This window comes from Mchenga conophoros, linkage group LG5, assembly GCF_057382185.1.
Source record: "Mchenga conophoros isolate Kocher_MC1m ecotype Shallow Benthic linkage group LG5, M_conophoros_male_GT1.1, whole genome shotgun sequence".
Classification (NCBI taxonomy): Eukaryota; Metazoa; Chordata; class Actinopteri; order Cichliformes; family Cichlidae; genus Mchenga; species Mchenga conophoros.
Genome location: NC_140530.1, coordinates 10,976,216 through 11,000,447, shown reverse-complemented (window position 1 = coordinate 11,000,447; position 24,232 = coordinate 10,976,216). Strand labels below are relative to the sequence as shown.

The 24,232-nt window shown below is 43.0% G+C and overlaps 1 protein-coding gene across 3 annotated transcripts in view; it reads right to left on the bottom strand.

The window, feature by feature from the left end:
- cdh4 (cadherin 4, type 1, R-cadherin (retinal)) overlaps positions 1-24,232 on the bottom strand; it is a 224,005-nt gene that overhangs the window by 72,858 nt on the left and 126,915 nt on the right. For all 3 annotated transcript variants that reach the window (XM_085273228.1, XM_085273226.1, XM_085273227.1), the window contains one exon: positions 10,636-10,862. In XM_085273228.1, coding sequence (XP_085129354.1) covers positions 10,636-10,862 — 227 coding nt within the window. The remainder of the gene's footprint in view (positions 1-10,635; positions 10,863-24,232) is intronic.

Below are 24,232 nucleotides of genomic sequence, written 5' to 3'. Positions count from 1 at the left end.
TCCCCGGATCCTCTATGGTGTCCTCCTGTGTAATATGGCTATATTTCTGTAATCCACCTATAATCCTATTGTTGTCTCTGCACCCCGCGTACACACACACATTCACTGGCAGTGTGTCGCTGTCACCTGAAGCACAGTGGAAATCCTCCCGCTCGTCCCACCTGGAATACACACAACACAGTGGCACAGGGACGTGTGCGCACGAGCAAACAGACGAGTTACCACGCCAAACGCAGGCCGGCAGTTCATCCTATCAGCGCACATCTGCTTTCCCTGCGAGGGAGGCAGACTGTAAGCTACACCCGAACAAACACAGTGAACATTTTTCATCTTTTGTTTTAACTCTTCCCTCATTCACAGCTCAGAGAACTGGACCGTAAGCTCAAGCTCAGGCTCTGAGGCAGCAGGGGCTGAGGGTTTAGCCGGAACGCCACGTAGGGGAAGCGGGGCAACCAGGGGTGAATGGTTAGGGGACAGAAAGAAGAACGAGGGGACCAGATGTGTTTCCCAGATAAGATGGCTCTCATTCTAGCTTCACTCATCCAAAACACTCACAGGTACCAACTGGCGCAGTGGAGGCAGCGTGTGCCAGGCCCATCCACGGTAGGCAGGTGGAATTAGTCTCTGTCTGTGAATTTGAGAGTTTTTCTGTGGCTGAGTGTGTTAGCAAATGTCTGTTAAAAACAAAAACAAGGGAAAATAAGCCGGCATATCAACATGACAAACATACAACAGAAAAAAAGCCCGACTCTCCAAACGGAATGATGATGATTGAGAATATTTATACAGGCGTATACGGTCAGTTATGACATGTGCCATAGTTCATCCTCAGCTATGTTCAGTTTGGTTTGCTGCTCCTATGATAAAACCCTTATCTGCTTTCCCGGCTATCAGCAGAAAACACAATAAATGAATGGATACTCTTTATCGATCTGCCTACTGATGATAACAAGGTTGAAGAATTCCAATCGGTCGGGCCTCAACATTCCTTGGAAGGAATGAAGAAGTGAATAAGAGATACAGTCAGGCAGAGTGACAAACAACCAAAGGGAGATATCCTTTATTGTAAGCCTGCTTGTGGATGATATCAGTATAGTGGCTGCATGTGACTGTCATTTTCAAACAGCATAGCAGATGACAGGCTGCTGGCATCCTGACAGACCCGAAATTACAAAGAAAAAACTGGAACACGCTCTCGGTGGGCTTTCATGGAACTAGGTGCACATTAGGTTTGGGATTTTTCTTTTTTGGTCTGAATAGTGAGTTCAGTCATGCCTGTGCGCACATATGGAGAATTGTGTGTCCCAGCCTTAATGCAATGTGCAATGCATGTGCGCACATGGGCAATTGTGTAAAAATAATGCATGAACATATGTGCGTGGTGAGTTGTCTGTGAGTTTGCACGTCTCAGTGTGTGTGATTGTGCGCTCGAACACATAACAAGGAGTCAGTTAGTGTGCCTCTGATGTGCCGGAGGCTCCTGAAACCCAAAGGCATGCAGGGCCAGCTGGCACCTCTCTGCTCCCAGGCATGTTTCGTGTTGCTGGGGCAGTCTTCAAGCCCGCAGTCCCTGAGCCCTGAAGCTGACATCTGGAGGTTATCAGTCTGACAAACAGGCAGAGCCATACAATAAGCGTGTGTGCTCACTGATATATCTGCTCTGAAACATTTGATTCAGACCTTTTGATTTTTTTTACTGCAGCAGTTTCCCTTCTAGTTTCATTAATACAAAAAGACATCAGAGCGCTAGTCTCCAATAAGACGAATGTTCTTTGACATCTTTTATCAAAACCTAAATTGAAGAAAAAAAGACATTTAAAAATAAAACTTTCCATCTAAAAAAAAAAAGAGAAAAGAAAACAAAAGTTGAAATTTTAGTTGTTTCTCTTTGACTGTTGAGAGTTGCAGCTTTCCAGGGTGGACTGTCAACATCATCAGGCTTTAATCACAAAGTTAAAGCAGAATGAAAAAAAAAGCAGGCATCCAACCCTGACGCTGTTTTCAATGACCGCTGGACCCCAGGGTCCTACGTTCCAACCTGCTCTCGGCATTCGCTGTAATCTACCTTGAACAGGTGAGGCTTTCTGAGGAGAGTGTGGTTAAAATGCAAATCAAATAAGCACTAAAACCTGTTCCGGCAACCGGTGGACTCCAAATCCAGTGGTGCATAACTGATGGGCTCTAAGCTGGTGGAGAAGGCAAACCAACGTGCCATGAAATCAGTATGAGTTGGAGAGCACTCAACGAGAGGCCCTACCTGTGTGTGGTGCGATAGCTTGAGTACATAAACACAGCGGAAAGGGCTTTCAGGCCAAAGATGCTCTATACTTCAATTGCTCCGGTATTGTACACTGGGAAAATTAAATGCTAAAACTAACGGGTGGAGCACATTCCTGGTAGGATAATTTCTGCCTCTGAAACAGAACAGAGATACTAAGGTGGTTATTAAAAGCAAATCAGCGCACTCTCGCTGGTGCTATACAACAAAGAGAGCACAGCAGGAGAAGAAAGCCAAAGTATATTCAGCGATGAAGCCAGATCATCCGAGTGCAGATGAACCAAGAGCACGATTTGTTACACCAGTGCACCTCTCAAAACAAAACGAGCTGGTGTTTGAGGTGTGTGTCTTTTAATCGCCATTGGGATAAACGAGGATATCTCGAGCTCTTTATATTCTTTGCTATTGTTGCCACCGTTTATTATGCAGAGGCTAAATATACTGCACTGCACTGTGATTAGTGTGAAATTGTACATGGTAGTGAACTTACCTGGCAATCTTAAAAAGGTAATTTAAATTATTAAATGAAATCATTGTCTCTGTGAACATGTCAGCGAGTGGGTTCTGCTGCTCTGTCAGGTGACACTGGAGCCGCTAAACATTTTGGCCTTTGTGCCTTGAAATAACAGCCCTCCTTTAACTCTTTCCCTCATGGACGCCTACTAGAAATAAACCTTGTATCTCTTTTCTGAACTCAGCGGTTTCTGTCATATATCAGGCCTGCTTCCAGAACAAAAAGAGTGGGTGTGCGTCAGAACTTTGTGAGGGTAATCTCTGTCTATCCAGCTTAGTAGAGCTACCCTTGGAAAAACCTGGAAACTATTCAAATGGTCATCAAATCAATATATACTGAGGTGTCAAAACCCATTGTTAGGGCACAGGGGCGGTCGTCAGATGTCACCTTTATGGGGAAAAGAGTTAGAAAAACTGCAATTTCTCACAATAGAAAGACTTGTTTGGTTTTGCTTTGTAGCTTCACTTGCTGTTCAAATTCAAATTCAAATTTTATTTGTCACGTACACAGTCATACACAGTACGATATGTAGTGAAATGCTTGGACAACTGCTCGTGACCTAAAGAAAACAAAAAAGGAAAAGGCTATGAATAAGATAGGAAATAAATATGAAAAATTAAAAAGGGTAAATTTAACTAAGAAGGAATAAAATATAAATTAAGGTTAAAAATGAAATAACTGTACAACACAAATTAGAATGAAGGGTAAATTTAACTGGGAAGGAATAAGATAAAATATATAAATTAAAGTTGAAAATAAAATAACTGTACAACAAAATACACAATATAGAACTATATAAGAATGTATGAAGAAATCTAAATCTAAATAAATATATACACAATAACAGCAGCTGTACAAGTATTAACCGGAAATGAAGAATATAGTGACCAGTGTTGTGCAAAAACAATGTCCAGAAAGTCCAGTGTGTGTGTAAGAACCATATGTGTGGGTCAGTACTGTGTGGTGGTGTGATTGAGAGACCGTATCGCCTGCGGGAAGAAGCTCCTCCTCAGTCTCTCTGTGTTGGTCTTCAGGGAGCGGAATCGCTTTCCTGACCTCAGCAGAGAGAACAGTCTGTTGTTGGGATGGCTGAGGTCCTTCACGATCTTCCTGGCCTTGGTCCGGCACCGCCTGCTGTAGATTGAGTGCAGGTCAGGGAGCTCGGAGCGGATGGTGCGCTCAGCTGACCGCACAACCCTCTGTAGAGCTCGTGTGTCCTGCATGGTGCTGTTCCCGAACCAGGTTAAGATGTTTCCCGCCAGGATGCTCTCTATGGTGCACGAGTAAAAGTTCCTGAGCACCTTGGAGGGCAGTTGGAAGTCTCTCAAGCGTCTGAGGTGGTAGAGACGCTGTCGGGCCTTTTTCACCACGGTGTTGATGTGACAGGACCATGACAGGTCCTGCGTGATGTGAACTCCGAGGTATTTGAAGCTGTCCACTCTCTCCACTGGGCACTCGTTGATGACCGGGGTCTGGTAGTTCCTCTCCTGCTTAGTGCTGAAGTTCACTATCAGCTCCTTTGTCTTACTGACGTTTAGAAGGAGGTTGTTCCTCTGGCACCAGTTCTCCAGATTCCTAATCTCCTTCAGGTAGGCCGTCTCGTTGTTATCAGAGATCAGGCCCACCACGACGGTGTCGTCAGCAAACTTGATGATGGTGGTGGAGCTGGTAGTGGCCACACAGTCATATGTGTACAAAGAGTACAGCAGGGGGCTCAGAACACACCCCTGGGGGGCTCCAGTGCTGAGAGTGGTGGAGGCTGAGACATGTCCGCCCATCCTTACTGCCTGTGGTCTGCCAGTTAGGAAGTTTGAGATCCACTGACACATAGATGAGCTGAGTCCCAGATGCTCCAGCTTGGTGGTGAGTGTGGAGGGAATTATGGTGTTAAATGCAGAGCTGTAGTCTATGAAGAGCATTTTAACATAATTCCCCCTTCTAGTGTCCAAGTGAGTGAGTGATGTGTGGAGGAGATGAGAGATGGCATCGTCTGTGGAACGATTTGGACGGTAAGCAAACTGTAGTGGGTCCAGTGTGTCTGGTAGTGAAGAAATGATGAAGTCTCTGACCAGGCGTTCAAAGCACTTCATCACTACTGAGGTGAGGGCTACAGGGCGATAGTCATTGAGAGAAGCAGGGTGGGGTTTCTTCGGGACAGGAACAATGATGGACTCTTTGAAGCATGTGGGGATCACCGACTGAGATAAAGAGATGTTGAATATCTCAGTGAACACAGGAGCTAGCTGGTATGCGCAGTCTCTTAGGATACGACCTGGGATGCCGTCTGGTCCTGCTGCTTTCCTGGTGTTCACTCTTTTGAAGGCTCTCCTTACTTCATGCTCGGAGATGACGAGCACGTTTCCGGTGCTGGCAGTATCTTCCTGTCTGCAGCCGTTAGTGCCGCTAACACTAGCATTGTTGGAGACCTTAGCTGCAGCCTCGAAGCGAGCATAGAAAGTGTTCAGCTCGTCTGCCAGAGTCACGGCCGCGTTCGTCATACCGGTTGTTGGTGCTTTATAGTCCGTTATTGTCCTTAGTCCCCGCCACAGGCTCCTAGAGTCACTCTGTTGGAGTTGTGACTCTAGTTTCCTCCCGTAGCGCTGCTTCGCCTCTTTCACCGCCCTCCGCACGTTATATGACGCGGCTTTGTACGGGTCCATGTCCCCCGTTGTGAGTCCCGTGTTGTAGGCAGCGGTGCGGGATCTCAGAGCGTTGCGGATGGTTTTATCCACCCACGGCTTCTGGTTGGGAAACGTTGTGATAGTCTTTGTCTCCACGGTATCATCCGCTAGTTTCCCGATGAATCCCACAACCGCTTCCATAAACACGTTGACGTCATCGTCGGAGCTGTTTCTGAACATGCCCCAGTCTGCGTCATCGAGTGCGTCCTGTAACGCGGCCACCGATTGATCCGTCCAGCGCGCGACCTTCCTCTGAACCGGAACTTCCTGTTTCAGCCTTTGTTTATATTTTGGCATGAGGAAGATGGCGGCGTGATCAGATTTGCCAAACGGAGGGCGGGATTGTGCCTTGTAGCCGTCCTTGACCGTAGTGTAGCAGTGGTCCAGTGTCCTTTCACCCCTGGTGGGGCAGGTGATGTGTTGATAAAAGTTCGGCGCTGCGCGTTTGAGGTTGGCGCTATTAAAGTCCCCCGTCACAATAAGCGCAGCGTCCTGGTGTTGTGTCTGGTGCTGTGTGAGTGCCTCATGCAGCTCGCATAAGGCGGTGACCGTGTCCGCTTGTGGTGGAATATAAACGGCACTTACAATGACCGATTTAAATTCCCGAGGTAGATAAAAAGGACGACACATGATGGACAGTAGTTCCAGATTTGGTGTGCAGGAGCGTGTGAGAGGAACAACGTTCGCACTGTTGCACCAGTTGTTGTTCACCATTAAACACACGCCGCCTCCCCTTGACTTCCCCGAGTCCCGTGTCCTGTCCATGCGGTGAACCGAGAAGAACTCGGCCGGCTGGATGGCGTGGTCCGGCACCGCTGGGTTCAGCCATGTCTCGGTGAAGCAGAGGAGATTGCAGTCCCGAATGTCTCTCTGGAACTTTATCCTGGCCCTGAGGTCGTCAAGCTTGTTCTCCAGTGACTGGACGTTGGCGAGCAGGATGCTAGGCAGAGGTGTGCGGTGTGCACGAGCTCTCAGCCTGTTCCTGACGCCGGCTCGCTTCCCTCTAGGCCGCCGCCGCTTCCCTTTGTTCTCCCTCGAGATCTCACTCGGCCAGCTCGGATCCGGAGTTAAAAACTTCGAATTGTGAGTACATTGTATACCAATAGAAACAACAAACAAACCTAAACCTAAACAAACTGTTTAGGTTTAGGAAAAGATTGATTTGCATTACAATATGTTGTTTTACTCACCCTGCAGACTGAAAAGTGATGCTCACCCATTGTGTTTAAACATAATGCCAAAGGATGCTTTACGAGTATCCATGTGTGACAACTTGGGACTAATAGAGCCATCTCGCTCATGCCTAAACTCAGAATAAAACTAAAAACTAGAGTGCCTATGGGCTCTCAGTCTTGTTGCATAAATTTCTGTGAAACTGCTTCGGGTAACAATAATGTCATTATTTTGTCTCTCACTTAAGTTCTGAGTGTTTCTGCACTAGTTTGCTCGAGCAAGTTTTTGCTTAAAGGAGTGAGACTGGACAGCATGACCTCGCCTGCAGTCAGAGCATCTGCGGGGTTGTGTAACATCACAGGAGGCCACTTTCAAATCAAACTCTGTCAGTTACCTGGGCGAATTCTCTACCTTCTGTCTGTGTGACAGCTAACACTAAAACCCAGATGAGTCCTTTCTGATACCTACTAGTCATAAATAGTAGATGTCAGCGAGGACAAACAAGTATGACGCGTGTGACAAGTACTGAAAATATATCATTTCTTCTTCATATTCTTTTTTTTCTGGCTGCTCCCTTTAACCCTTTAAAGCCTGAACCACAAAATAATTGTCAGAAAATACAAATATTTGAGTGTTTCTTAAGCATTTTCACAAATGTAAAAAAATGAATACATATCTACATCATCATAATAACAATGTTGGTCCAGGATCAACATCGCAACTGACCAGTGAAGTTGTCTGAGAATTCAGTTAGCATTAGCCAAGAAGTTAGCTAATGCTCATAAAAACTATCACTAGCAAACCAACACGAGTAACCTAAATTTGGTTAATGGGAAACCTAACTTGATACTAGCAAATCTATGACATCACAGCAAGATGATCCTGGAACAACACCAACATGGGGGGATATCAGGTACACAACTCACCCCATCCCTAGCATCCCCCTCTGAATACATGGAATTTAAACAGTGAGAAGCATAATCTTTTCCATATTTTTGGTTCCTTAAATGGGAATCCCTTCACCTGTGTGTCTGTTATTCAAAGTTACCCTATTGTACACACCCTATTTTAACAAATACATTTTCCAAGACTATGCTATTGATGAAACAATTATTTACTTTAATTTCTCCTCAGGGCCCAGGAGCAATTTCCCACTCAGGAGACTGGAATTAAATTTTACTGTTGCACTGTTCCACCCGATTTATATCAAGTGAGGAGCAAGTGACAGGAACACATGTAAACACGGCTGCAGCGAAGAATGCACACTGTACTGATTTTCAAATTTCCATGTGATTAGAGAAAACACATTTATTTATTTTTTTGTTCAATTATTGAATCCTTCTCCAGCTCCTCGTTGCAAAGAACATAATTATACGCTCAAACTACATCACCTGGTCTTCGCAGACTCCACCAGAGTGGAACATTAACTCAATCAATGTCAATTATTTCCCAGTCTCCATTATTGCACTGCCAGGAGTGGGCAGAATTTTAATCCCCACTCTGGAATTGCTTTAGCAACATGAGTCTTTGGGCTTTTTGTCATGATTAGAAACATGACTGAACATTAAGCCCAGTGGCATTCAACAAGTAGTGCAGGAAAAACGATAATGGGTTCGTCGCTCAACAAAGTGCAGCCTAGCAGTGGAAGCCGGTAACAGCGGCCATACATTTGCCCCGTCTAGCTTTACAGTCTTTGTTAGCAAATAGGGCCATGTGTCTACTTGTCACGTACAGCGAAGCACTACATCTTTACTGCTGTGCATAAACTGTGATTAAAATCTTACATTAGAGACAGCTGGAAACACAAGATCTTGCTTTTCACCCTCAGCTTAACCAAAGGATAGAAACCTTTATCACAGAGATACTTTGAAATAAAAGTCAAATGAAAAAAAATCTAATGAAAAAAAAGCATATCTGAGCAAAAAATAAACAAATAAAAAAATTGGATTGCAGGCTGATTGCATTTTATTGAGACCAACTCCAGATTCAAATCAGCTTATGAAATCTAAATCCTTTCAGAATATTTTTTATTAAATATAATGAGGTTTAGCTCTCAACATTTGTAAGCCATTAAAGCTGAAAACTAAAGCAAAGATCTGTAATCACGGTTTATTGGCTGATTAGACTGAACCAACCATGTTAATTTTCACAAGTCTGTTGCTCCAATCTTGAAATTAGACGAGCAGCAGAACATGTTACATGAAATGTTTATTGAACATCTGTTGCACGCATACTTCCACGATTTGTTTTTTTTATAACCTACTTTCTTCACAAGCACTCTACATGCAGAGCTATTAAGTCAATAAAATACATTATTTGTTGGACAATGACACAATTCTTGCAGTTGTGCCCCTGAACATCCCCACAATGGGGTTTAAATCAAACAATCATTTTGGGATTAAAGTGCAGACTTTCAGCGTTAACTCGAGGGGTTTAACAACATTTTTGTTGCATGACCTGTTTCTGAATTACAGCCATTTTTATGCACAATCCTCCCTTTTCAGAGGCTCTAAATTAATTGTACAATTGACTGATTAAGCAGTTTCATGGCCAGATGGGTCCTGCTCCCTTATTATTTCATGGCAAATGAAGCAGACAATATCTGAAGTTGCCGCAAAGAGCCAAATTTGTATTTTATAGCTTTTTGTGGTGATTTATGTAGGAAGCTCATCATTAGGCTGATATAAAACCCCAAAATAAAATAAACCTATTCGAGAGTTTCCAAACCTGGTGTATTTAAAAGGGCCTCAAAGACAACAGAAGGCAGCTGAAGTGGATGATCGCAGAATTATTTTTGTGGTCAAGAAAAAGAACTTCATAGCCTTTTATTGAGTCAAAAACACCCTTGAGGAAGCAGGTATATGATTTGTAGACTTTGATAGAAACCCCCAAGTGAGTCTCTCAGTTCTGCAAAAAAAGAAAGGTCTGTGCACAAATGAAATGAAGTTTAACTTGTATCAGAATGATGAGAGAAACAGGTCGTGATCCAAAGTGTACTGCATTACTTATCAAACATGATAAACACTGATGATGTGGCTGTTGATAGAAGTAGCAGGATAAACTGTAAAGTGTACAGGACTGTACTCTCTGCTAATGTTCACCCAAATGCTGCAAACTGTTCAGCACTTCATAGTCCAAATGGATAATGACCCAAAGCACACTGCAAAGGTAACACAACCTGAGCTTTGCAAGGCAAAGACATCGGATATTCTTGATCCGTGATCTCATGTCAACCCAAGGAGCTTTTCAGTCTCTAAATACAAAACTAAATGCAGAGACCCACAAACAAGTAAGTGAAGGTGGCTGCAGTAAAAGTCTAGCAGTGCATCTCCAGGGAGGAAACACAGTGTAGTGGTGTCCGTTGGTTCGAGGCTTAAAAACAATCCTTATAGTTACAATTATGGTAGCTTGTCCAATTAATCTTGAGCCTCTGTCGCTAGGGAACTATGTACAAAAATGACTGTAACTTTTGAACAATTAATGCAAAATTCTTGTAATACCCCTTGAATTAAAGCTGAAGGTCTTCACTTCAATCACTGTTTGATTTGAAACCCAATGTAGTTATATAGAGAGGCAAAACTGCAAAAATGACATCTTTGTCCATGGCCTTTTTTGTGCCTCTAGAGGTGCAAGAGATAGACAAGAAAGAAGGAAAGAAGGAAAGAAAGAAATGTTGCTATGTTGTTCTTTGCAAGTAATAACTGCTAAAAATAATCACTGGCCAAAAGACACCCATTAAGGCAACTGACAGATTTAGTTTTCACAGCTTACAGGTGCAGCAAGTACCCATTGCTAACTGAATACAGCAGAGTAAAACGGGCCATCCAAATATAAAAGTTTACTCAAGCCCAACACCTTTCACCTTTGTTTTGTCCTGTTTCGTTCTCTTTTGTTTTTGTCAATAGTCAATCTTGTGATAATAACCCACTTCATTAGCCAGTGTAATAGAAGGTTATGACCCTGTATTTGTCTTTGCAGATTCTTATTACCTTTGTGAATGGCGAAGGATGCGGATGTCCAGCCAGGGCCAGTTTAACAGTGGTCTCCCAGATGTGTGGGTCATGGAGCCCCCGGGCTGTTACCATGAACTGGACAGGCTCTGACAGGTTGCCCACCTCCTGCTCGGCATACACAGTCCCATCGGGCCGCACGCTAAAGTTGGGGTCGCTGCTGACGAAGCCGACCTCTCTGTTGCGCTGGCAGTCCTCAAACTTTACTGCGGAGGAAAGGCAAAAGAGGTGCAGAATTAGCAAGCAGCACAGTGAGATTTACTCCAAAAAAAAGTGTTTGCCAATCCTTGACACATCTGGCAGGCTAAAGATTAACCGGCACCCATCAAGACGTATCTTGAAATATCCCTCCTGCTGTCACTTCTGATTCCCTGCTTTGACATCCTCTGCAAAACAAACTGCTTATCTGCTCCTGAACTGGAACACATGGGGAAGAGGGGAGCCTAATTCTTCTTCATATTCTTTTTCCAAACTACGCAATGTCAAAATAGCATTTCCCTCTGCTTCTACAGGGGGAAACGGGAGGATGAGGTCGAGATACATTAAGCTGACTAGACTGAGTGAAATGCTCACGTGGAGCAAGGCTCTTTAATGACATTTGGTGGGTTCTGCTTCACTGAGACAAAAGAAAGGGAGCTTATGTTTGCACGCACACGCACAAGCTACTATCCCTGCATTCAGAGTAATGTACCAATGTGCATTATGGGAGGCTGGATGGGATGTTGGGGTGTTTACATATGTAAATGCTTGGCGCAGATCAGATGGAGACACAGAGAAGAGATGCTACTGGGTTGCTGAGTGCATGTGCGGATTCTCCAGTGACAGCTGACATGAATATGCCATTATACTACACAAAACACAAAGAGAAACCAACAGACATAACAGTTTGGAAAATCCTTTCATTCCATTGCCAAATTCAATTAAACACTCAAGGCACCAATTCCACTTGATTCACAGCATGATGCAATGACACCAAAAGTGAGAATGACTGATTATTATTTTCAACATGTCTATTACTTTATCACACGTGTGTGCGTGCTCACACACACACACACACACACACACACACGCCATCCTTTGTCTCTCTTTACCCCCGAGTTGAAATGCATGTGCTATGATGTTATCAGCAAAACTCTGGCTGTTGATAACAAGACAAATTGATTTCATAAATCACCCAGGGAACAGATCATCTGTTATGAGCAGTGGCAGTGCGATTTCTCAAAAATCCAGCATGAAGAATTCTGCACAGCAAGCTTTTTATCAAGCCATCTATTTAATTTATCGCCCAGCATCCTGTCAAAAGCAGCTCCCAAACAACAGGCTAATAAAGCATGAGATCTACTGAGCCACTGCAGCTTAGCATCACACAAATGAGGCCGCTTGTTTTAAACCTCTGAGTAATTGCACGCGTAATGGGACGGACGGTAAACACAGTTTTGACAATGTGTGCATCTGTCTATGTTGGCAAATGCAATCCATATTTTCATTAAACACACACACACACACACACACACACACACACCAGTAGAGAACGTTCTTATGTGACTGATAAGCTTTGTTCGAAATGATTGCCTCGCTTTAGGCATCATTTATCAATGCAGGGGATATTTAACATCAGGTTGTGACAATATGACACAGACCTGCTTGAATTGTGCACAGATGAATTGTGATGGCAGACATGTATTATGTAAATGACTTCAATTAGCTTGAACTGAGCAGGCTAATTGTTGTCACTTAGACAGGTCTCTTGTGGTGCAGCTGGAGAAGAGAGAGGCCTAAAGACGCGAGCAGCGCAAGGCACCGCTTATGAATTTGCGCGCGTGCGTGCATGCGTGCGCTCCTGTGTGTGCGTGCACGTAGGAGTAAGTTCAAAGTGCAGCTAGTGTGAGAATGTATGTCCTCAGCTGGTGCATATATTAATTTTGATGTTAATGCAATAAAACCGCTGAGGTCTCTAAGGGTCTGCCTGAATCTGCTGCCTTTTATGCTGCTGTGGTGGTGCCAGTTGGCATGGGAACACACATGTGGTCTGTGAGGCACTGCCATTGTGGAACACTATTAGAGCTGTATCTTTGATTCTTTTTCGGGGGCATCGGGCCAGCTCTCAGTTTGCCATTCAACGCTGTGTACCCGCTTGGGGCTGGAACTATGACCCTGATTCCTGACACATCTACTAAGTGTGGAGATATTCATAAACGGTTTTCTATTCATTAAAATTCCTGTTCACAAAGCACATTCAAATCAGGTGGTGGGATCTGATCTGCCACGCTGTTAAAATAGAGATGAAAGCGGCAGCAAAGAGACAACGCTGCAACTAGATAGTGATAGTGAAACTCAGTGTGTGTGTATGTGTGGCTGAGTGAGAGAGATTGTATCATAAAAGCAGAAGGGGGAGAGGAAGATACTGTAGCATGCTAGAAAAAGGAAGATGGAGATATTTAGCAAAATAAAGAAAATAAACCCCCAGTCGGAGCAGTTTTCACAGCTCCTAAAAGAAATCGTTAGTTTTTAAGACAAAAAGAGTTAATGTTGCATGTAATTTACTTTGTCATTTTACGCTCGGAAAACAGCAGCATCCCTTTGTATGAAAAATTGGACTCCAGACAAATAAATGTAAAAGAGGCTCGAGGCTGTTTTCTTAGTTTGATGACCCTGAAACACTATTAATTAAAGAAAACCTACATATTTACAGCAGACACAATCAATGCTGATTTTAGATCAGCTTATGTGGAGCACCGGGGTTGAGTGGAGGAGATAGAGGAGACGACTATAATAATGCACAACACAAATGGGCAATGACACTGATGGGTTTTGGCTAATGCACTCTGTTAGACTCTGTTGGACATCTGGTAGCGCCGCTTCAAACAGCCCCAACACAGGAGCTGCAAATCAGCGAGCAAAAGAAAACTGCAGGAAAGGGACAATTTTTGTGCCTTGCTGGTTACAGCAACAACCCTCTGAATCAAAGATCTGTTGCGTCAATTGCCCTTTTTTTTCTCTCTGTGTATATGAAAGCATGTGGCCTTGTACTTTGCCTTGCTTCCCTCTACATCAGGGTGTGATAACCACAAGCCCAAGGTTGTGTATGTTTGCCATCTGTACAGTGCGTTCGCTTTTCTTTTCTTTTTCTGTTGGCTTTCTGTGTGAAAACGTTACGCCGTGCATCCCCATGTAAGCTTCTCTGAGTGCATGTGCACAAATTGTGACTCCCGTATATTTTTAGGGCATCCACAGAGATGTTTGGCAGGCTGCTGAAGTTGGTGTCATTGTGCTCAGCTGCTTTTCTCTAGACTCGCATGGCAGAGAACATGCTGTCCAACAGAGCGGGTGCAGCACAGAAATGGGTAAAACAGAGCAGGCAAGCAGCCGTGACCACCGACCGCTGAGTCCTCCACTCAAACACTCACTCACACACACACACACACACACACACACACACACACACACACACACAGGCACTTATGCTCTTTGTCTCTTCCTGCTTGTAGCTCTACCGCAATCCCGCAGAGGAGTCCAATCCAACTCTTGTATGGAAACATTACATGCGCATAATGCGGATGGCAGGTCACTCTGCGCATCCACATGCAACCGCCTACACCGTGTTCACCTGTCGACCGTGAATGCCTCCCCTCACATCCTGTCACCGTCTCCTCCCTCCTGTGCTCCCCTGCAGTCCAGTGTCACAGCTCCTCATTCGCCTTTTCTCATTGTTCTTATTTCCTCTTCGCTGAACCTCCTCTCACTCTTCATCCATTCTCCACTCCCTTCTTGTATTCCCCGCAGACTGAGGTACTTTCTCCCCCGACGCAACGAGGGACAGCCAGTCTGTGCCAATATCCCAGCCAGACATAAAAATGGGCACCGTGGTGGGACAGTTATTACCATTGTTAAAGTGAGCTGAGAGAATGGGGAAAGAAACAACAGAGCTAAAAGGAGGTGCAAAATAAATAAATAAATCACAATAAAGGTCGCGTCAGTGTGAATTAAGCATTTACAAACTTCATAGTTGGGTTTAGAAGTAATTATGACTTTAATGATCCTTTTCTAGAGTCTTTTATAGACGTGCCTTTATGGAAGAACCTTTATTATTCTATTGTCTATCACTGTTGCTTTTAATCTGCACGCCTCAGCCCATATGCACAGCGTTTGCTCCTGATTTGATCTGTGCTGTGCTTGTAATAAATACAGATTTGCAAGAGCATCAAAAAAATAGGCCACTGGCAACAAATGCATCGTGCATAATAGATGGGCCTGACTGCAACATACTGTAAAATACCCCAATGTACACACTTACACTTTTACCCTAAAGAAAATCTCATCTGTGTCACCTGAGACCTACTTGACAGTTTGGTCTGCTGTGTGTAAAGCTAGTAAACAGGCCCAGACTGAGCATATGGTTCTGCTTTTGTTAAGGTGCTGTTCATCACAGTCATGGCAGAGTGCTAAGTAAACACTCCCTCTGGTACCCCACTGTTTTCCTCAAGCCAACAGGAAAATCAACGCCACCCACTCAATTTGCAAATAACAGTATTTTTGCCAGGCTGAGGCTGTGATAGACAGGAGCACAGAGCCCACTGATGAGTAAACGAACACTGGTAAAAACACGGAACATACTGTATGTACGGAGTTGAAAAGCATGCCAACAAATAATAATTTCAGGTCAAAGAAAAAGAAGAAGACGGAGGCCTATGTAGCTTAAATTGCATGTGCTCGCTGTGAGTGATTAAATAGGCCATGCGTTTATGAGCTGAATTTCGTGACTTTTAATTTTGGCAAAAGTGCAAAACTTCATTTGAAGTGATAGCTTGATTTTTTTTTAATTGCCAGCTAAGCAAAAGGTATAAATGCTAAGATCGCTGAGCATTTGTTTTCAAGTACGCTGATAAAGCAGAGACACTTGCAATAAACTAATTACACTTTTAATGATAAACCGCGTTTGATGCGCCTCCGTGAAATGAAATTCAAGAGGCTTAAACTGCCAGCTAAGAGATTATGCCGTTAAATTCCACATAAGAATCCACTGCTGATACCAATAGCCTCAGAAGGAAAAGAAAAACACACTTCATCCCTAAAAGGTCAGCTCTCAGCACCTAAGAGAAATAGCCTTGTTTTCGGCTTGACTGCTGAGCAATTTTAATTGTTCTCATAGGGAAACTTTTATTGAAACAACCCACAGAGGTGCATGTAATCCTCCAGCACAGGTTAAATATATATATATATATATATATATACGCAAAAGAGAAAGACTGAACTACTAAGGTATTTACCTAAAAGCTAAATTATATCCATCCAGAGTAAGTTACTAGAGAAAAATCCGAGTTGTAATATTCTTTCCACCTACAAGATTCAGGGAATGAGAAAAGTTTACATCGTTCAGTGGGCGGTAAAGTATCTGCAGCGGAACCGACATGATTGGCAAGTAAAGATGCAAAATATATTTTCTGATGTGGTGATTTATCCCTAAAGTGAAGCATCTTGTACATCTGTACTCAAAAACCTGAGGCGCCCCATGCAGTACAACACAACCCTCGAAACTCTTTTTGAAATCCAGCCCACCGTGCCCCCACAGGAATGCTTATAACTAATTCAATTTACATGCTGCTGTTTTTAAAACACTGCAGGTACAATGTGACTTCCCTGAAAAGGCTTCGTTTTTTTTTTTTCCTGCCGCAGTTGGAAATGAATTTGTCTGCCTCTGCAGTTCTCTGTTTTAACAAAAGCCCACACAGTTCCCTCTGACAGCTCGCTCTCACAAAAAGAAACCACAGCGACTCAAGTGTGTGTGTCGCGGTGTGTGCTTATGCGTGAAAGGGAGCCAGCGTGAGAGAGATAAAGAGACAGAGTGAGAGAGAAGAGGGACATCGGAGTGGGAGTGTGCGACATGAGCTCTTTGCATATACGATTATTACCGCTGATGCATAAATGGGTATGGGTGTCGTTGACTGTGTCCCGCAAAGGTGTGAAAGTGCGTGCGTGGGAAGAGCAGGTGCTGTCAACCTGTATTTGTGCCTGTGCTCATGTTTCACTCTTTAAACACGGCATCCCTGTTATCTGCTGCTGCTGCTCTTAGGGAGCTGAACCAAACCTTGTTTCATTCAGAGCACACCGTCTCATCTGCGTGGCCAAAAAATCCGCCCACGACCCCGCCCGCCCTGGTCCCTTCCCCTCTCACCACCACTACACCTTTGCTTATCTTCTGTAACCTCCCACTTCCCACAGGTGTGGAGAAACAGATGTAAAAGAAGGCCTGTCACAATACAGGCTGTGTTTTTAATGCAGCTCTGTAGGTCATGCAACCACACATCCAATCTGGGTGCTGTGTGGGCCACCTGCTCTGCGCTGTTTCAATGATGATGGAGGTTTCCTCACAGATATCTGTTTTCTCCAAACACCGCCTCGCTTGTACGTTAACATTTTGCACGGTTAGCCTCACTTTGCGATGAAGCAGAGCGGGGGCTACCCGCTTAATATCCCAGCATGTCAAAGTGCTGCTACATTCGTTGTCCGGTGAGTTTTGGCAGGGTGAACTCTGGCTAGAGCATTGAGTTTTTGCACATCCGCAGCCCTTCCTCTTATCTTTGCATTAGTCTCCTCTCATGGGCACAGGCATGAGGAGGCTTGAGGAATGAGAAAGGGGAAAAAGGCAAGATAAAGAGGGAGAGTGAGAGCAAAGCAGAGCGGATGCAATTAAAAGACTGGGTCACAGATCGCAGTGCCAGGCGTCAATGTGATTAATACACCACCATTCAGCCCAGGAGCTTTTCTCCACTGTGGAGATGTGTGGAGACGTGTGTGTGTGTGTGGGGTTTTGTTTGTGGATTTGGTATTACCTAAGCATGCTGCAGCTAGGGGGCACCAGTAAGTCTCCAGAGGTGTACTGGGATTAACCCTCTCAATGGTTATGCCAAGATAAAAAATTAAAAATAAAAAGATGCCAAGTTGCTGGTGTCGTCAACACTGTGCCGACCGCATTCTCAAGCAGTGCATGTATATAAACCTGTACATAAACTGTTTCAGAAATCCACGATTCACCAATATTTTCTTAGCTGAAATTGTTCATTTTCTACAAACACAAGTAGAGCTACTTTTAAACTAAATACTGCTACCACTGCTAAAAATGATAGTAATTATTACTGCAATGTCCACACAGAAAGGTCCCAGCAGGCCAGTGGATTTTTAGCCATTACTGTGAGGTGATAGTGCTAACCACTGCACCATTGTGCCACCCTCTGTGGGTTCTCTCCAGGTACTCTCACAGTCCAAAGACGTGCTTATTAGGTTAATTGGCGATTCTGAATTGACCACAGGTGTGAATGTGGTTGTCTGGCTCTCTGTGTTAGAGAAACCACCACTCCCATTTCTACCCCCCACTAACCAGCAAGTCTGTCCCTACTGGGTTTCACCAGAAACAAAAAAAGGTCCAGATATTTCTGAACTGCCTAGTGATCATGGATAGTTTTAAATTCTTTTTCTCACATCAACTTTGATGTCTACACACACCAGGAAACACTTTTTGTGCCTTTCCTGGTTTCCTTCTTGTACTGTTTCAGTTTCTTCAGGTAGAAATTTTTTAGCGGTCAGGCGTCTAACTGAGGTTGGGCAGATGTTTAAATTTCACACTGTTGTGTTTAATGAGCACACACTATCCTCAATTTTTTATTTCTGTTTTTATTTTTTGCACACCTTTTGGCTGACCATCTCATCAGTAGCTTCCCAGTCATTTCAGATCAGACCAAGTCCATGAAATCTGTCTCCCAGTCAATCTACCCTCTGCAGAAAACTTGCATCAAGGCAACAAACAGCGCCTAAAAAATTCCCCCGATTGAGCTATTGGCCCATACCAGAGTGTTATGGTAATGAGAAATGTTCCTTTTTGAACCGCAGCAAGCTGCACAAACATATCAACCGATTCTTTCTTTTATTTCTTTCATCTAGCTCCCACTCACCAGACCTCGCCTTCAAGGCTTTCCTTTCGATTTAGCGTGAGCAGAGAAAGAGCCATGCTTTATCACAGCAATATCGCTTTTAAGGAGGTGAAGTGAAGAAAGTGCCTCAAGGCTACATAGCGTCTGTTATCTCCCGGTACAATATAATAATTGCACATAGCCAAAAGTAAAGGCAGTGGAACCTCAGCTGGGCCTAGTGACAAAGAAGGAAATGTGAGCAAACTAGGGGCAAGGATCACGGGGAAAGAAGAGGCTTCTGGGAAATATCAGTGCTCCTCACTCAACCGGATAACGACGATAATGAAATCCTCAAAGAAGACGTTTTGTCTTGTCTTTCTTTGTGAAATAACATCTATGTAACTGTGGCATCTCTTATCTGGTTAGTTTTAACTGGTCTTCAGCCAGTTTACCTTCAAGCACCTTTTTAAAATAAATAATATAACTACCTCTGCACAAGCCCCCACTTACCTCATCCACTCCCCACCCCCCTTTTCAGTCCCCATAGAAGCCAAAGACTCACTAGGTAATCAGCTTTTAATTCTCTACCTTTTTTTTTAACGTTCTTTCATTTTCTCTCTCTCCCTCTCATCTCTCTCTCTCCACCCTCAACTGCTGACTGAGGCGATCAGCAGCCATTTCTTCTCTGTGGGTCCTTTTTTCTCTCTCTCTCCATCTTTCCCCCTCTTTATTAGCATAAAAGTGTTTGCATCCTTCCCTGGTGATTGTTTAGCTGCTGTGTTCAGCATCTTGATTTGATTCCCTACAACTGCCCTAATTAGCATTACAAATATACACTTAGAAAGAAACAGAAATCTCTGTTAGGCCTGACAGACTAATTTTGGGGAATGGAGGCCAGAGGAAAAGGCAACAGTAAATTTGTGTAATAAAAGGTGTATCAGTACATCTCAATAATGAGGTGTCTCATCCAAGTCTACCGAAACTACACTTTCACCACATTTATGTAAATTAAAGGAGAAGGTGTTTCGCTTAGACTGAATAAAACAGCACATGGAGCAGCTTCCAATGGGAACGCGCTGGATGTTCAATTGTTGTTAAAAAAAAAGGGTGTAATCACAAGAAGAAACTCTGCTCTTATCTTCTCTCTGCACCCTCACTCTACAACAGATCTTGCCTTTTAAAGCCAATGATTAGACTTAAGACAGATCTCCTTCATTATCCACAGCTCTCATCCATTTCTCTCTAATCCTGTTTCCTACTCCAAAGCCCTTGGGGGCAAACGATAGGTCATGGCCAGCCATTAGTCTGCAGGGAGGAAATATTTAGACAAGGAGATCGAGACCCTTTCAAAAGTTAGCTACGCTGACTGCCATCGTAGCTGCCACGCTACGTCGTGCACTTTCTGTTAAAAGAAAGATCTTTGCCATTACAAAAGCAGGTAGCTTTCACCTCGTTCGATCTAAGGAGTGATGGAAACATAGAGCCTAAGATAATAATTGTTCAGCTACTACATGAAACTGGAGAAGGTCATTCTGTGAAAGTAAAACCTGTTTTATATTTAATAAAAACAAACAAACACCCACTTTACATCTTCCTTTTGTCTTTCCAAAGGAAAATAGCTCATTGTGTCGCCTTGGTGGACCTGCTAATTTTGGCCATTTTTTCAAGAGCGATGGTATGACATGTCAGCGTTATGACAATATGGTATAACCGTGGTAGGCAGCTGTCTGTCAGCTGTGTGAATTTATATCCACACTGTGACATTTTTCAGTGCAAACAGACACTGTGAAACACCTGACACCTGCCCAACACAGGGTGGAGAAGCCAAAAATATCTATTAATTACACATGACGCAGCACGGCTTTGGAAAAGGTTTGTGAAATCGGAAAAACAAATTTTTCCCTGGCAATAGTACAGATGTCAGCTGCCTTTTTTTCAGTGGGTTTACTTGTGTTTGAAAAGCTTATGTCGATTCTGGTGCACGGGAATTGAATAATAAGTATCCTCTTGGTCAACCAGCAAACAAATGTGGTTTCTGGTTTTAACCGAGCCTGCAAACTAAATGTCCCTGATCACAGACACGTGGACTATAAGAGCAAATTGTTGTGAGCTGGGTGCTAATGTTGTCATTATTGAGATAATTGCTTTTTCAGCCAGTAACACTGTGCCATAAGCCTCAGAGATAAAGTCAAAACAGGAATCAATGTCTTGCGCTTCAGGCTCAAAGAGAAACCATTTTACGTTTAATGTCAAACCAACAAAGCTGATTCCTCGGAACAGTGTTTCTAAAGGCATACTCGAGTGAAGACCAGTAAAGTTAACACGGAAATAAATAAACAAAAGGAATTTTAGAAAGAAAACACACAAACACAGACAGACTGTAAGTAAATCTATCAGTTAGTCAATAATCTACTTTGTTAAAGTTACAGTATTGATCTTTCTGGCATTTTGTAAGGAGAAATTAGCGTGCAATTAGTTAGTAAGACTGTGTTAGCGAACACAGCTGCCAATTGAGTGTATGCTGGGAACGCTGCTTATGAGAACAACAGAACAGCAAAAGAGCAGGAACAAAGACAATACAGCTGCTGACTGCAAAACCAGAAGCAACAGGCTGAAAGAATAAAACCACAGAAGCGAGGGAAGCTGCAGAGATGGTTGACTTTGTTTGAGGGTTTGTCACTTTGAGCGACATCGCCGTACACACTCATTTCATCCATTGTTCATATAAAATTACTATCTCGCGCTTTCAATGAAAGCCAGCAGCAAATATACAGTACGCTGCTTCGTAAATAGCGCGGTGGATGATAAAAGCAAGCATTTATGACTAACCACACTGTAGCTAAAGTATTTTATCCTGTGTAATCAACATTTGCACAGTCCCAGTTTGAGCTTGGATTTGCATATGTACTCAAATAAAAAATAAAAAAAAGCTTGAATCTTCCAGAGCACAGCCTTCCTTTAAAATTTAAGTTTCTTTCAACAGCTATTTGCTTTGAAGTCACCCTGGCCTGTTCCAGAAAACTCAATTAAAAACACGACTAATACATTTGCACCTAACATTTTCCACTTTCCTCTTTAAAACGTTTGATGTCCCCGACAGCCCAACGCTGTGCAATAAATGCGGAGATCACAGTGATAGTGACAGGAGAGTTTCAACAAGGACTCTTTCACACTCATTCATTGCTTCAAGTGAAGCTCTGACCTAAAGTGAAATTAAATAATGAAGGATATCAGTGGACTCCTATTGCGCCTTTTTTCCCCCACTAGAGAAAGTCAACATGTCTCAAAATCCCATCACAAGAATGGTACAATCCAGCCATAAAAGTACTTTTTCCCCTTAAGTCTGTACTACATTTTTCTGCTGCATGATTTATAAATAATGTAGCCAAGTGTCTTTTTTTCCTCCAGCATTTCCCATATAGGTCCCCTAGTGACAGTTATCAGAGATCTGCAGTGGTCCTCAATATGAGCATAAGAGCTGTCCCTTAGGTGGCCAGTATTAAGCCTCGTCGCTATAGATGTAGAAGGCACAATAGGAAAAAGATGAACCTCTCTTTTCAGCTATCTACTAGGGTGGAATGGGAGGTCGGTCTCCCCGGACCATGGCGCCAAAACCATTATTCTTATCACTGCAGGACAACTCGCCGCAGGTCAGAAAAAAACTCGTCTGAAAGGTCAAATGAGAGTGTCTCAGTGTGTGTGTTTACCTCCTCCCCCGCCTCTCTCGCACTAGACATTTCTGTATTTCTCATTAACTGATAATACATCACTCATGACCTTGTGATAAAAAAACATTAGCTGGAGACAAGTCATTAATCATTAAAGAATCAGGCTGTTTAGGTTATCAGGTGAGAATGGGTATATGCGTTATCACACAAGTAATGGGTATAGGCTTAATTGCTCTTCTTAAGCAGCTCACCATATAGGATGTGGGCTATTCTTGCCTTGCCTGAAAGTGCTTTTGGCTGGCATCAAAAAATCTGCTTCAGGATTGGCCATTTGCAGCAGAAAAAGAGCAGCTCTACTGGTGCTTGTTGGAGAGCCAGTCATATTCCTACTTAGTTACTAACTACTCAGTTACTGCAATTAGCTTTATGGAAAATTAGGGCTGAATGTATCTGACCCACCAAGCAAAAAATCAAAAATACTGTACAATAAATCCAATACCAAAAATATAACAATAAAACTACATTTTATAAATAAGCCATCATGTGTGAGAAGTTGCTCAGCTCGTCTCCAGAGTCTGCAGCTGCGAGATGAGACTCTCTAAAGAGGCAGATGAATGACAAGAAGTAAGTACTGTTTACTTGTGCAGTGTCGAGCTTTTCAAGGACCAAATTTACAATACTGAAACTGGTAAACAACAATTAAAATAGTACGAATAGATAAAGCTAAATAAAATCTAGCCTTTAGTTTCATGTGTGTCCACGGATCTTAGGTCCAGTTTGGCATGACAACCTCAAAAGCACAGACACCTTTTGTCTTTAACACAGATCTAATAGACCTCAGAGATCGATGTTTTTAGTAGCTCACTGATATATGGAGGCATTAAAAAGATACAACCAAAATTCAAAACTGGACTGTAATTTTTAAGGGGAGCCGGTGTGTCCCGCTCAGCCTGCTGACTGGATGTTTAGCCGTTCCTAAACTTTGAAAACAAGCAGGACATTTCCAATCGATCTTGGATGGAGTGTTTCTCTTGGACGGATGAAAAAAATGAAATACTAAAAGAGGTTGCCAAATATACTTTGGCATTTGTAAATGCCTGTGGGCGGCCCCGTCCAACAACAGTGTGTGTACAAAATACTGATTTTCTTTTATTGTTAAGTTCAAATATCAAAAATCTTTTTTATTCCCCTGTTTTTTACAAAACCACCAACTCCATCACTGCTGTGCTGTTGTTGTCTTGAACGCTCACTATCAGTGGTAGTGAGCTTTCAGCATGCACCGTACTGCAAAAACACAGAAATGTCATATTTATTTATTTATTTATTAGAAATTTGTAAGTGCTGTGACATCCGAAGTAGATTTTGTAGGTTCCTGAGAGTCAGGAGCTGCACGTGCAGCATAGCTGTAAGTAGGTCATACAGTGGACATGTTTTATCTGTTTATGTTCTCTGCAGCTATAAGCCGAGTCCATTATCTGCTCCTGACTGAACCCTCAGAGTTTTACCTAGCATATCAAAGCCACTGTTTGGCTTTATTGACAATTTTCTTGAGAAATCCTGAGTATCTTTTCGCTTTAGTACATCTTCTGCCTTAGCATTCAAGAGTGCTGCTGTTTAATGGATTATCGCTCTTACAAACAAAACAAAGAAAAAACCTGTGGAGGCAGCTCTGTTTGAACATAAAAAGATGTTCACATGGGAGGCAAGGCAGTGTTGATGAACCGCAGACAGAAGCGGTCAGTCCACCAGATGAAAAATAAAATGAATGAAGCTCCATTTTCAACAGAACCGTTTACTACATTATCCAAACCGAAAAAATAAGAAAAAAATCTTGGTATTTCTTACTTGATGTGCTTGATAAAATTTTAATTTAATCCATCTCCGAAGCAGGTAACTGTTTTTTAATTTGAATTTATAAATGAAATTCTAATTTAATTTTTCACAAATTGATACATTACTCTGAAAAATTCCAGCGTGGAGTCTTCTTGATTTATTGTCGGCTTA